The sequence below is a fragment of the Aquarana catesbeiana genome, linkage group LG03 (assembly GCF_042186555.1).
Source record: "Aquarana catesbeiana isolate 2022-GZ linkage group LG03, ASM4218655v1, whole genome shotgun sequence".
Taxonomy (NCBI): Eukaryota; Metazoa; Chordata; class Amphibia; order Anura; family Ranidae; genus Aquarana; species Aquarana catesbeiana.
Window position 1 is genome coordinate 495,193,164 of NC_133326.1, and position 14,794 is coordinate 495,207,957.

General features: G+C 39.7%; 1 protein-coding gene across 1 annotated transcript in view; it reads right to left on the reverse strand.

The window, feature by feature from the left end:
• FLT4 (fms related receptor tyrosine kinase 4) overlaps positions 1–14,794 on the reverse strand; it is a 380,521-nt gene that overhangs the window by 172,503 nt on the left and 193,224 nt on the right. The window contains exon 6 of the mRNA XM_073621068.1: positions 2,039–2,178. Within this exon, the coding sequence (XP_073477169.1) occupies positions 2,039–2,178 (140 nt within the window). The remainder of the gene's footprint in view (positions 1–2,038; positions 2,179–14,794) is intronic.

A 14,794-nucleotide genomic window follows, 5' to 3' on the forward strand; every position in this document is an offset into this window, starting at 1 on the left:
CCATTTTAAAAACATTTTTTCCAATTGATACATGTCCCCTGGGGCAAGACCCAGGTCCGCATACACTTTTTATGGCAAAGAACTTGCATATAAGCCTTCAGTGAGAACTTTGGATTTTGCAGGTTCGAGCCCCATTGGCTTCCACTATTCCCGCATATGTGATCTGATAGGCATGTTTGCCAGCAATAGCGCTGCTTTCCATTTGCATTAGCGCCCAGTTTCTGAGAGTTGAAGTCTTAATTGGCCTTAATTGGGTGCTATTTTCTGGGACTGCAGGATCATTTATCAGCGCTATAGTAAATGACCCCCATTGTGTTCAATATATTCCATTTGTCAAATGTTATGCTCACTTTTACCAGTACACAGGAAGCTACCAGATTGTTTTATAATGACAGTATAATACTCCAGTCATCATAGCATGCCTAGTAGTTAGAAAAAGAAACATTAACTGCTTTCCGAATTACTAGCCTTTTCTCGATACAAAACAGGATATGCAAAACATGCCAGGGATGTTGTTATGCTTTTGTTCAGTTATGTTTTTTCCTCCTTTACCCTCCTGCATCTGTTTAATCTGTATTCCCTTACTTTGTTTTCTCTCAGTTCTATATCTCTTGTTATTTTTCAGCAGTTAGTGTAGTACAGGGGTTCCAAAACTTTATAAACAAAAAAGCTAGTTTACTGTCCTATAGAGTGTAGGCTGTACTCTGGCCAGTGGGAGTAAAAATACGACCCAGGGTTGGTGGTCAGTGGGAGAAAAAAATGACCTGGTGTCTGTGATTATCGCTGGAGTTAGTGGGATGAATAGTACCCCATCGTTAGTCTCTAATGATGGAGAAGTACCCCATCACTGGTCTCAAGGGGAGAAAAAGTTCCCCAGAATTGGTCTCAAGAGAAGGAATAGTACCCATCATCAGTCTCAAGGGGAGAAAAAGTACCTCAGTATTGGTCTCAGAAGAAGGAATAGTTCCTCATCATTGGTCTCAGTGGAATTAATGGTTCCTGATCATTGTTTTCAGTGGGAGGAATAGTTCCCTAACATTCGTCTCAGTGGGGGCAAAAGTGCCACATCTTTGGTACCATTGGGAAGAATGGTTATGGTGCTCGAGGAATAAGGTCCCATCATTGTTGTCAGTGGGAGGATTAGTGTCCCATCAGTATCAGTGAGAGAAATAGTGCTACAAGGGCCTGTTAAATGTAAAAGTAAAGGGCCGCATTTTAAGGGACCACTTGTGTAATAGATGGCAAAAGTAGCATCTATTTTTATTTTACTAGCATTTATCTAGCTTATTTTCTGGGTGGGTGGGTTCTTTCCTTTGCACATCATACTTGTACACTATGGCCCAATTACCCCCTACTCCAGCCATGTGATGGCAACCCAACAGCTGCTTACAACTTCTGTTGGTCTTTTCTCAGTAACATTGTCTTCCATGTCCTAGACTGGGTGGCCACTGATGGTGTAACTCCAGTGATTTCCCGACACTTGCCTCCATTATCAACAAATACGCTAAAGGAGCTCCACCATTATTGTGGCCAACTGCCGCTTCTTCTGGAGTCTGGCCATGATCTATGTGGTTCTCTTTCAGAGCATCTGTTTTTCATATTTTACCCAAGGTCTAGCATTCATTCTGAATGAGTTCCTTTTAATTTGATAGTTTAGTCACTCTATTATCATGTATATTTGTTTGGGGTTACCTTTGATCCATTGTTTTGTTACTTGCATATATAAATGCCAGGTCTTGACCACACCAAAGAACTTTGCTGGTGATCTGAAATCCCATTATTGCCTTTTAAATAACTGGACAGATAATTCTGATACAATTATGTGAAAATATATTGTTTTATGGGTTAGGGCTTGTACAATTTTTCCTCTCATTCTTATTAATAGCCATTTTTCTCTCACGTTAGTTATAATACTGTATATAAGTATTATATATATATGTGTGTGTATGTACAGTATATAGACATCCATAAACAATTCAGTTCACTAATCAAGGATAACAACTTAATTGGGGCAGTTTAGAAATATATATTTTTTTACCTGTTTGCCAGGGTAATCCCAAGTAAAGTAGACTGGAGTATTAAACTCAGCAATCACAGTACAGTTCAGTACAAGTTGATCTCCTACTAACAGCTCCACTGTGTCCTTAGGAGACAGGTACATGTCATAGAAATGGTAACCTATAAAAAACGTAAAGATATATAAATATATTGGAGTATTCAAGAAAAAATTTAGGCTGGGTTCACACTAGTGCGAATTACTGTGTATGTGAATCAACATACCAAAATGGTGTAGCACTTTTTTTCACTCATACAAACATAATTACTATATATATGTTATACCATAATTTGTGAAAAAAAACATATCAATAAAAATAAATTATAAAAAGATAGACATCTCTCCGAATTCCTTCTGTAGTGAATCTCTGTTTGCAACACCAATTGGTGCACACAAATCCTCCACAGTCCTGTGTGACCACCACCAGTTGTGCTCTCACCTGGACTCCATGACCTTACATAACATGCAGAGTCATAGAGAGCTTGTGTCCCCCCTGTGGATTTATATTATCTCTGTGATATCCCTGGTGGCTCTCCTTGGTAGTGGACTCTGTTTTTGGCCTCTGCTTATAATCCAATTATTTCATTCTATAATGTCAACACTATCTCTTTAAAGCACTCTCCAGCTCTCTCCTGCACTCAGCAGCACATATATAAAAGAGATACTAAAATATCTCTTTATCCTTTTAAAATTTTTTTAACTCATTCCCAATGTGCAGAATAACACTTGAAGCGCCCTACTCCCGTAGGAGCGGCTGAAAGTTCGTTCTACCCTGGAGCTTGTTCCATCACCCCTTTTCCCCAACCAAATAGAATACGCAGAGTAATTGAAAGTGAACTATGTACAACTTTATTGTGGTTTCCATAAGAAATGCAGCACTGTACTGGAAAGTCACTCTGAATAACTTCCAGTAAGGTTAAATGATATGCAATACAATATTACATCCAGATGGTTTGAAGCCCCGATTAGTAGACTTCCATCTTGAATAATATCTCCTAGTGCAATGCATCTTTCCTTCTTCCTGTTTACCACCACTTCCTGACTTGGCAGTACTTCTGATTTTAACTCCCTCTGTGATACTCTGAATAACACTCGGGAAGTGACTTTCGGATTACTCCAGGGTATTGTTCCTCTAAGGCCCAGCTCTGTCCTCCTGAACCCGCACACTAACCCCTCTAAAGTCTCTGCAGAAGTCCTGTTTCCCTCTGGGTTACACTCACTTGTGTTTCTGAGTGATGATCCCTATCGCACACAGAAAATCCTTGCCCAGTCCTGGATGTCAGTATTGGCAGCAATTTGGAAGAAAGTACTTCAGTTCCTCTCCATCCACATAGCTTGCTTCCCTTCTCCTCACACAGGGGAGAACATCAGCAATGTATCAGTGGCTATATCCTTACTCCTGGATACTTTCTCCATAGCATGCTTCCCCTCCCCCATAGGGGAGAGCACCTGCACAAATCCACCTGGATCTTACATTCTCCAACAAGAACCTCCCATTCAGAACGACCCCAGGAAGCATGTGACCGGGCCTTAAATAGAAGTCCCGCCCCTGTCCCAAAAAATTGATGATTGGTCCAGAGGCGTCTTCTAAAAGCTACCTGTCACTCACACTTGTATTCCTCCTGTCTTCTAGGCCAAACCCCAGAAAACAAAGGAAACTGTCCAAGCAGAGTGCAGGGGGTCACACCCTCCTCTACACTAATAAACCTCCCCAGGAATCAAACCCCACCAGATTACACTGCAGAGTGAGATTCTGGAAATTTTGGCCTATTATAACACTAAACTCTCTATTGTAGCCCTCACCCAAACTGATGGGCGCTACACACTCATATTACAAGGGTGCTACACTGCACCAAAAAGAGCCAGCATAGAACATATACACTCTTCCTTTTATTCCTTGATTTCCATGTAATCCTTCACACTATCCTGAACGTTGTGACGTCATCCAACAAGCCCTGCCTCTACAAATTTTGTCACAGGGTCACACGACTTCAATATCCCCCCCCCCCATTCTCCCTGATGAAGTTACGTGACATACAGTCAGGTCCATAAATATTGGAATATTGGGACATCAACACAATTCTAATCTTTTTGGCTCTATACAACACCACAATGGATTTGAAATGAAACAAACACAATATGCTTTAACTGCAAACTTTCAGCTTTAATTTAAGGGTATTTACATCCAAATCAGGTGAATGGTGTAGGAATTACAACAGTTTGTATATGTGCCTCCCACTTTTTTTTTTTTTTTTTAATTTAAATAATCTTTATTTAATTCTTCACAGTATTTAAATTTACAACATATCAAGTTTTAAATATACCACATATATAGAGACATATATATATATCAGAAAAAAATTCTCTCCTATCCGTTTTCCTTTTCAACCCTAACCCCCCCCCCCCATACTTGTACCCTCCCCCCCCTACCTTAGCCAGATTCCTTACAACTCTATCACATATTAACTTTAAAACCGTAAAGCCACTTCCCTTTTCATCTCCTTACATAGGATATCCCATTTCTTCTAACCAAGGTCTCCAAAGTTTTTTAAACTCACTCAAGTTCCTTCTCCTTGTATACACTACCTTTTCCTTCCACATTGTTTCAGATACAGTTTTAATCCAGTCATCTTTCGTGGGGGGTTCTCTGCCTGCCATGTCTGCGCTATTAACTTTCTTGCTTGGAAAAGACATCTCCGTACTACTTTAATTTTGGAATTACCTGTATCTAAACTATCCCCTACTCCCAAAATACATAGTTTCGGATCCATTTTAAGTTCTAAAATGAAGATCTTATTTAAAATATCCAATATCTCAGGCCAATAATGAAATAGCTTTGGGCATTTCCAGATCATATGCATCAAATTCCCAGTGTTCTGACATCTAGGACATTTAGCATCCGCCCTCCGCCCAAATTCAAACAACCTTTTAGGGGTATAATATGTCCTGTGTAGTAACATTAGATGTGAAACCTTCTGAGCAGGTGAGACCGAAACCTGATGTCCTCCCACCAGTATCTTTCCCCGCTGTTCATCCGATACTATACCCAGGTCCAAATCCCATTTACTTCTACATTTAAGCTTTTCTGGGGACTCTATGCTACTTCTACAAATATGTGGGTAGATTTCAGCTATAGACCCACTATCTCCACCCGAGTTACCTAATCTTTGAAAAATGGGGGAGTTATTCCAAATCAGTCCCTGACCCCCAAACTGCATGTTTAGAGCATGTTTATTTTGTAAAAAAATTATATAATGAGTGGTCCGGAATATTGTATTCCTCCTTCAATGAGAGGAATGTTTTTAAGACATTCTGGTTGTATAACTGAGCCAGGCTATCTATTCCTTTTATCTCCCATGCTTTTATTTTCCTATTGAATTTAATTCTTGTAAGTTTTTATTATTCCACAGGGGGGCACACTTAATCATACCTCCCATTCTCTTCATGGCCTTAATTGAATTCCAAACTTTTATTATTAATTTAACCGTGGGGGTTCTATGAACAAAAGAGTTCGCTTCCAGTGCCTCCACCACTGTCCTATGGGGCGCTCCCATAACCAACAATCCCCCGTTATTATTACCCTCTAGGGGGGTACTCCTCCCTAAATGCTGTAATTGGGCTGCTAAAAAATAGCTCCATGGATGAGGTACTGCCAACCCCCCCTCTCGTGTTGAGAGTTGTAAGGTTTGTAAACTTAACCTAGGCTGTCCCCCTTTCCATATAAGATCTCTTAGTATTGTATCGATTTTTTTTAAACCATTTCCTACTTATCCATATTGGTGAATTATGCATCACGTACAGTAGCTGGGGGAGCCACAGCATTTTAATCAAGTTGCATCTACCAGCTACTGATAATGGTAAGGCCCTCCATATTTCAATCTTACTTTTACATTTTGTTAACAAGGGAACCAAATTATTATTTATATAATCATCTGGATCCTTCGTTTTTTTTATACCCAAGTATTTTGTTATCTCTGCTATTTCCATTTGGATATTACTTAGAGGGGTGCTCTAACTGATGGGATCTATTGGTAGTAAGACTGATTTCTCCCAGTTTATGGACAAACCCGAAAGTCTACCAAAACTCGAAAAAATATCCATCACCTGTCTAAGGGATCGATCCATATCACCCAAAAAAATGAGGACATCGTCCGCATATAATGCGATCCGCTCTTCTCCATCTTTCCTTTGGAATCCTTCCATCATCCTATTCTGTCTTACTGTAATAGCCAATGGCTCCATTGCTAGAGCAAAAATCAGGGGAGATAAAGGACACCCTTGCCTTGAGCCTCTTTCTAATTGAAACCCGGCCGAATAGTCATTATTAATTCTAACTTTTGCATTTGGGTTATTGTAACGAGCCCCTTCGCTGCTATAGAATCAGATTGCAGATCGCACCATCTGATTGCTCGGTCATCCAATGCTCCGGGATTAGAACTACAGCTATGTGCCGTTCTAACCCAGTTGTGATAGCTCAGAACAAACACCAGGCAGGCTGTATGTAAGTTCAACCAGGAATCTCTTTTATTGCAAAATACAGGCTCTTTTATACACTAAAAGTGGAGGTGCATACCTCCGGCTCATATTACTCTGAACATACACCTGTGACCAGAAACCTAATTAACATGGGCTAATTAACTAATCCCTTTAGACAGCCTAGATGACTCAGACATGACCTTTAGGCCAGACTGGCCATCATGTAGCTCAGAAAACACAATCAACATCGACTCTTCTTCACACAATAGCAGAGTTAATTAACACAAATAACAATGGGGATCTAAACGACTCTTAGATCCCATACTAGAGACTTATTTACAATAAGTTATTGTAGTTACAATACTTATTTACAATACACATTCTAGCAGGCAACAGACAGACAGGTGCTGGAATTTACATCACCATCTCCTAACAGTATCCGTCCCAGCATTATGAATGAGCCACTATTTCTAATATGACAAATCCAGGGTCCCCAGAGTCTGTGTATCCTGGGGGACCAGGACCCGAATCCACAGTAGTACCACCTCAAGGGTCCCCAGGCATACAGCTCACAAAGAGCACCGTTCCCCCAAATGCCAGGGCCCATGATCGATCGGCAAGAGGCTAGCATTCAGTCCCCTCCAAAAGTCTCTCTCCCGGCTAGGTCTGTCACAGTTATTATAAAGTATTTTAACCCAGTTAATAAAGGAGGGGCCAAAGCCAAACTCCTTCAGTATCCGCCAGATATACTCCCACTCTACGCTGTCAAATGCTTTTACCGCATCTAACAGCATAACCGCCCTTGAGCCCATATTCTCTGTAGGAATCTGTAAGTTCAAAAAACTCTCCTAATATTTATACTGGTTGATCCATGAGGGATAAATCCCGTCTGATCCGGGTGTACTACTTTATGGATTATTTTCTTTAGTCTGGCAGCTAAGACTTTTGCTAAGATCTTGACATCTGAGCAAACTAAAGAGATAGGTCTATAGGATCCGGGTTCCAAGGGGTCTTTCCCCTCTTTATGTAAGACAATAATCGTGGCTTCGGTCATTGATATGGGTAATTTTCCCTTTTCCTTCACCCAGTTAAATACCTTGAGGAGCTCCGGTAATAGAACTTCCCCGTAGTATTTATAGGTCTCGGCAGGGAGGCCGTCAGGACCAGGGGATTTATGGTTGGCCATTTCTGTTGCTGCTATTTTAATTTCCTCCAGTGTAATCGGGCTCTCCAATTCCTCTTTATCAGTCCCTGCAAGTGAGGGCATATCAATGTTACTAAAAAAGTAATCCATTTCCTCTCCTCCCATAATCCCTCGGGATTTATACAGCCCCTCATAATATTCCCTGAATGTATCAGTGATTACTTCTATCTGAGAAGAGATCTCACCTCTCGAAGTCCTAATAGCTGGGACCATGGAGGGTGGGGAACTAGTCTTAACAATATGAGCCAGCATCTTCCCTACTTTTTCCCCTTCCCCGTATATGATTTGTTTCTGAAACAACCTTTTATTTTCTATCTTCCTGGATATTATATCTTTATATCTTTGTTGCTTTTTCTACCACACACTTTGTTTATCAGGGGAAGGTTCTTTCACGTACTCCCTTTCTGCCTCTATTAACTCTTTCTTATCCTCCCAATCCCGTGATTATTTTTTAATTTTGGACACTTTCTGGATGAGTAATCCCCTCAGATATGCCTTCAATGCATCCCACATCACCCCCCTCATTGTAGTATCTGAATTAAATATTATAAATTCATTCAGTTTAGCTACTACCTCCTCCTGATCTTCTATTATTTTCAACCAAGCTGGGTTCATCCTCCATAGTCTACAAGATTTCTTATTTCTTGGATTTATCGAGACTGTCAACAAAGAGTGATCCGAAACCCCTCTGGGTTGATAGATTATATCTTTTATTACTTGGGATGCCAACTTGTTGCTCAATACAAGGTCTATCCTTGATAATGTAGAATAGGAGCTCGAATGGCATGAATATTGTAAAGCTACCGGGTTCCGTATTCTCCAGATGTCAGACAGCCCAGCTTCCTGGAGAAATTGGCTCATCCGATTTTCCTGTATCCCTTGACCCTGTTTTCCTGGGGGAAACCTATCAACTTTTTTATATATGACTACATTAAAATCCCCAACTACTATAACTGGTAACTCGGTTTTATCTATTATAATTTCTAGTAGGCTGTACATCACCTCCAATCTAAAGGGAGGGGGATATAAATATTAGCTAGCACATATTCCTGATTCTCTATTGCACAGTGTAGAAAAATAAATCGACCTTCTTCATCTATCTTACACTGTCTTCAAGAGAACACCACCCCACTGCCAATTAACACCGACACACCCCTAGAATAAGAGGTGTGTATAGAATGAAACTGGTGCTGATATCTCCTGTTCCTTACATGAATTTTAGTGTCTTTTGTTAGGTGTGTCTCCTGCAGACAGGCAATTCCAATTTTAAATGTATCCAAACCATCAAATACTGCTGCTCTTTTGGCAGGGGAGCCCAACCCTCGGACATTCCATGACCCAATGTTCAAAATCATTGATTAGTCTGGTAGTTATGATCTGAAAGCCTTACAAGAAGGTGGGGACCAAGAACTAATGGTATCAAGGAGAGAGCTACAAAAACATAGGGATTTTTGCAATATTAAACCCTTTAATCTAAAAAACACCTTTACCCCTTGTGCTTTAGTTTCCCAAAGTACTAAAATACTTATCCCTATTAATAGAAAAAATTTCCCCTTTAACAAAAATTTTAAATTGGTGTTCACAGTCACTGTAACTTTACCCATATTTCACACTACTAATGTAATTAATATATGATTATTATAACTGTACTTTAAATTCCCTGTCCATTAAGTTTCCCTACAAAATCATGTGTAATATAATGTGTAATATAATGTGTGATACATCTCTTTATGGTCCAGTGATTCATATGTTCCCTTAATATGTGTTCTCCTATTTGTATAACCTTTGCCCACCTCCACCCAATTCAGAACTCCCCCCCCCCCACACCAGTCTAGGTTACCCTTAAAGGTTTTTTTAATGTCTCATACCCCCCCACCATTACAAAACTCATTTCACCTACTCCCATACCTTCATTCCCCCCTCCCTCCGCCCATCCCCCCCTCCCCAAATTCAAACATAAACCCATTTCTAATTCAACCTAACCATGTGAGTTCCCCACCCCACTCCACATCAAATTTATTAATATTATTTTACATTTATTCCCCATCTGTGTGTATCACCCCTAACCAAGTCCCCATTTATTTCATTGGCAACTGATCTCTCTTATCCTCTAGCCATGCCAACGCCCTCGCGGGAGAATCAAAAATCTGACTTCCTCCAAATGCGTTTACCCGAAGCCTGGCAGGATAAAGGAGAGCATATGTAACATCAAACATTTGGAGGTTACGCTTATTTTCTAAAAATTCAGATTTACGCTTCTGCAAGTCAAGCGAGAAATAAGAGTACATTGATATCTCAGCTCCATTGAAGGATATGTTCCCCCTCTCCCTGGCCCTACGAAGAAGAGTTACTTTATCTTTATAATTTAGAAATTTCAACAGCAAAACTCTTGGGGGGCTTCCTTGTGGGGGGGGGGTCTAAACGGGACTCTATGCGCTCTTTCAATAGAGAACTGCTGCGAGAATGTCTCCCTTCCAAAGATTTCAATCAACCATTTTTCCAAAAATCCTATCGGATCTGACCCCTCACTCTTCTCGGGCAACCCCACCACCCTCACATTGTCTCTACGAAGTCTATTTTCCATTTCGTCAAATTTTCCCATAAGTCTATTCATCTGTTCTTTCCAGGCCTTAACCTCTTGCTTCATAGGTTGCAGGTCATCCTCTATCGAGCTTATTCTCCCTTCCATTACTGTCACTCTTTCCACTGTTTTGTTGAGCTCATGGCGTACGAGGGATAATTCTTCTTTGATATCTTTCATTTGATCTGACATTTCACCCAAGGATTGTTTGCAAGTATTTATTGCCATAAGGATATCTTTAAGGGATGGCTCCCCTTCTACTGTATGTGTCTGAGTAACAACTGTTTCCATTGCTTTCCCCACCATTCCTGCTCCTTTAGTAAAAGATTTCTTTGTTATAGTACCGCTTACAGGCATACTTGAGTGTCCCTGGCTCTTCCTGTCTGTCGCTGACTTATTTTGTGCCTGCTGCCCCCCTTTCGTTGGAGTATGGTCAGTAGCATGAACCATTCTCTCTAATTTGGCGGTTGCTGCGACTGCTGCAGCTGTTACACGTGCTACTCTAGACGGTGTCCCCTTATCCTTATCTTTTTCCTTATCTTTAGCAGAGCGTAGTGATTGAACCCCCATATTCTCTTGGTTAACATGTTCATCTCCTTTCCTCCTTGCTGACATGTTATCTCACTGCTTACTGCTATACTGCTGTAAAAGTTACTTATAATACAAAGACAATGTGCAAAATAAGCTGAGAATCAGGATAAAGTGGGGTGACTTTTTAGAAGTTAAATCTCCAACAGCTGCTGCCAGTTAATTTGTGAGTCAAGGGTAAACTTCCCACTACATAGAAGACCGCACAGTACAACACACTCCCACATAGAGTCTCCGATGCTTCTGGTCATCTGCTATGTCTCCTCTCACAAATATGGGGTATATCAAGTAGGGAAGAAAAATAGTACCTCCGTTCCGTTGGCTCATACGACTCTGATATTCTTTCCCCCCTTGTTTGGCTCACCAACCCGGGGTATATCCCGGCTCCACTTCACTTCAGGGTGTCTTCGATATCTCAGGGATCTCCGCTCTGTTTTCATGTGCTGCAGAGACCACAGGGAGCCTCCTCTGCTGACACCTTGATGTCAGCTCCTATAGTGGCTGTCCTTCCTCCTCCTCGTATTCCCGCGTGTTCCCGCGAGAATGTATCGCGGTGTAATTTCTGAAGATTCTGTCGAATCCGGACACCTCCGAAAGCACCCGAAGGTGCCCGAGAAGAGAAGGTGTCGGGGGGAGAAGAGAGACGCACCGCTTCACCTCCAAAGGGTACTTGCAGCGGGGGACAGATGGCACTGGGAAAAACGCCGGCTGGTTAAGGCATTCTAGGCATTATTGCACGTGGAGAACCATATCCATACCATATCTCTCTAACTCACTCCTCCATCCGTTTCCGGCCACGCCTCACCGCGTGGCTCGTCTCCCACTTTTTAAGGGACCAAAGTAATGGAACAGATTAACAATCATCCATCAAACTTTCACTTTTTAATACTTGGTTGCAAATCCTTTGCAGTCAATTACAGCCTGAAGTCTGGAACACATAGACATCACCAGACGCTGGGTTTCATTGGCAGCCATACATGCCCACGCCATGACACTACCACCACCATGCTTCACTGATGAGGTGGTATGCTTTGGATCATGAGCAGTTCCTTTCCTTCTCCATACTCTTCTCTTCCCATCACTTCTTCTCATCTGTCCATAGGATGTTGTTCCAGAACTGTGAAGGCTTTTTTAGATGTTGTTTGGCAAACTCTAATCTGGCCTTCCTGTTTTTGAGGCTCACCAATGGTTTACATCTTGTGGTGAACCCTCTGTATTTACTCTGGTGAAGTCTTCTCTTGATTGTTGACTTTGACACGCATACACCTACCTCCTGGATAGTGTTTTTGCAGAGGCGGCTCTAGACTTTGTGAGGCCTTAGGCAAAACTTAGACATGAGGCCCCACTCACTCCCATAATGGGAAAAATAATTCAAGGGATGAAAATGAACTGTATTAGGAGTGTACAGTATAGGGGAGTGGACAGTACAGGGGGTAGGTAAGTGGGCATAATAAAGATATATTTTCCTCAAGCAGAGCTGCACAGGGAAGCTGCTCTCACAGATCCTACCTATTCTGGTAGGCTGTCACAAAGAGAGAAATAAAGGGGGATGGGTGGAGAAGGAAGGAAGGAAGGAAGGAAGGAAGGAAGGAAGGAAGGAAGGAAGGAAGGAAGGAAGGAAGGAAGGAAGGAAGGAAGGAAGGAAGGAAGGAAGGAAAGAGAAAAAGAGAGAAAGAAAGATGGAAGGAAAGATGGAAGGAAAGAAAGAAAGAGAAAAAAAGATGGAAAGAAAGAAAGAAAGAGAAAGAAATATGAATGGAAAGAAAGAAAGAGAAAGAAAGATGGAAGGAAAGATGGAAGGAAAGAAAGAAAGAAAGAAAGAAAGAAAGAAAGAAAGAAAGAAAGAAAGAGAAAGATGGATGGAAGGAAAGAAAGAGAAAGAAAGAAAGAAGGAAAGAAAGAAAGAAAGAAAGAAAGAAAGAAAGAAAGAAAGAAAGAAAGAAAGAAAGAAAGAAAGAAAGAAAGAAAGAGAAAGAAAGATGGAAGGAAAGAAAAAAAGAGAAAAAAAGATGGAAAGAAAGAAAGAAAGAAAGAAATAGAAAGAAAGATGGAAGGAAAGAAAGAAAGAAAGAAAGAAAGAAAGAAAGAAAGAAAGAAAGAAAGAAAGAAAGAGAAAGAAAGATGGAAGGAAAGAAAAAAAGAGAAAAAAAGATGGAAAGAAAGAAAGAAATAGAAAGAAAGATGGAAGGAAAGAAAGAAAGAGAAAGAAAGATGGAAGAAAAGAAAGAAAGAAAGAAATAGAAAGAAAGATGGAAGAAAAGAAAGAAAAGAAAGAAAAGAAAGAAAGAGAAAGAAAGATGGAAGGAAAGAAAGAAAGAGAAAAAAAGATGGAAAGAAAGAAAGAAATAGAAAGAAAGATGGTAGGAAAGAAAGAAAGCGAAAGAAAGAAAGATGGAAAGAAAGAAACAGAAAGAAAGATGGAAGAAAAGAAAGAAAGAAAGATGGAAGGAAAGAAAGAAAGAGAAAGATGGATGGATGGATGGATGGAAAGAATGAGAGATGGAAGGAAAGAAAGAAAGAAAGAAAGAGAAAGAAAGATGGTAGGAAAGAAAGAAAGCGAAAGAAAGAAAGATGGAAAGAAAGAAACAGAAAGAAAGATGGAAGAAAAGAAAGAAAGAAAGAAAGATGGAAGGAAAGAAAGAAAGAGAAAGATGGATGGATGGATGGATGGATGGATGGAAAGAATGAGAAATGGAAGGAAAGAAAGAAAGAAAGAAAGAAAGAAAGAAAGAAAGAAAGAAAGAAAGAAAGAAAGAAAGAAAGAAAGAAAGAGAAAGAAAGATGGAAGGAAAGAAAGAAAGAGAAAAAAAGATGGAAAAAAAGAAAGAAATAGAAAGAAAGATGGAAGAAAAGAAAGAAAGAAAGATGGAAGGAAAGAAAGAAAGAGAAAGATGGATGGATGGATGGATGGAAAGAATGAGAGATGGAAGGAAAGAAAGAAAGAAAGAAAGAAAGAAAGAAAGAAAGAAAGAAAGAAAGAAAGAAAGAAAGAAAGAAAGAAAGAAAGAAAGAAAGAAAGAAAGAAAGAAAGAAAGAAAGAGAAAGAAAGATGGTAGGAAAGAAAGAAAGCGAAAGAAAGAAAGATGGAAAGAAAGAAACAGAAAGAAAGATGGAAGAAAAGAAAGAAAGAAAGAAAGATGGAAGGAAAGAAAGAAAGAGAAAGATGGATGGATGGAAAGAATGAGAAAAGGAAAGAAAGAAAGAAAGAAAGAAAGAAAGAAAGAAAGAAAGAAAGAAAGAAAGAAAGAAAGAAAGAAAGAAAGAAAGAAAAGAAAGAAAGATGGAAGGAAAGAAAGAAAGAGAAAAAAAGATGGAAAAAAAGAAAGAAATAGAAAGAAAGATGGTAGGAAAGAAAGAAAGAAAGATGGATGGAAGGAAAGAAAGAGAAAGAAAGAAGGAAAGAAAGAAGGAAGGAAAGAAAGAAGGAAAGAAAGAGAAAGAAAGAAGGAAAGAAAGAGAAAACAAGATGGAAAGAAAGAAAGAAATAGAAAGAAAGATGGATGGAAGGAAAGAAAGAAAGAAATAAAGATGGAAAGAAAGAAAGAAAGAAAGAAAGAAAGAAAGAAAGAAAGAAAGAAAGAAAGAAAGAAAGATGGAAGGAAAGAAAAAAAGAGAAAGAAAGATGGAAGAAAAGAAAGAAAGAAAGAAAGAAAGAAAGAAAGAAAGAAAGAAAGAAAGAAAGAAAGAAAGAAAGAAAGAAAGAAAGAAAGAAAGAAAGAAAGAAAGAAAGAAAGAAAGAAAGAAAGAAAGAAAGAGAAAAAAAGATGGAAGGAAAGAAAGAAAGAGAAAAAAAGATGGAAAGAAAGAAAGCGAAAGAAAGATGGAAAGAAAGAAACAGAAAGAAAGATGGAAGAAAAGAAAGAAAGAAAGATGGAAGGAAAGAAAGAAA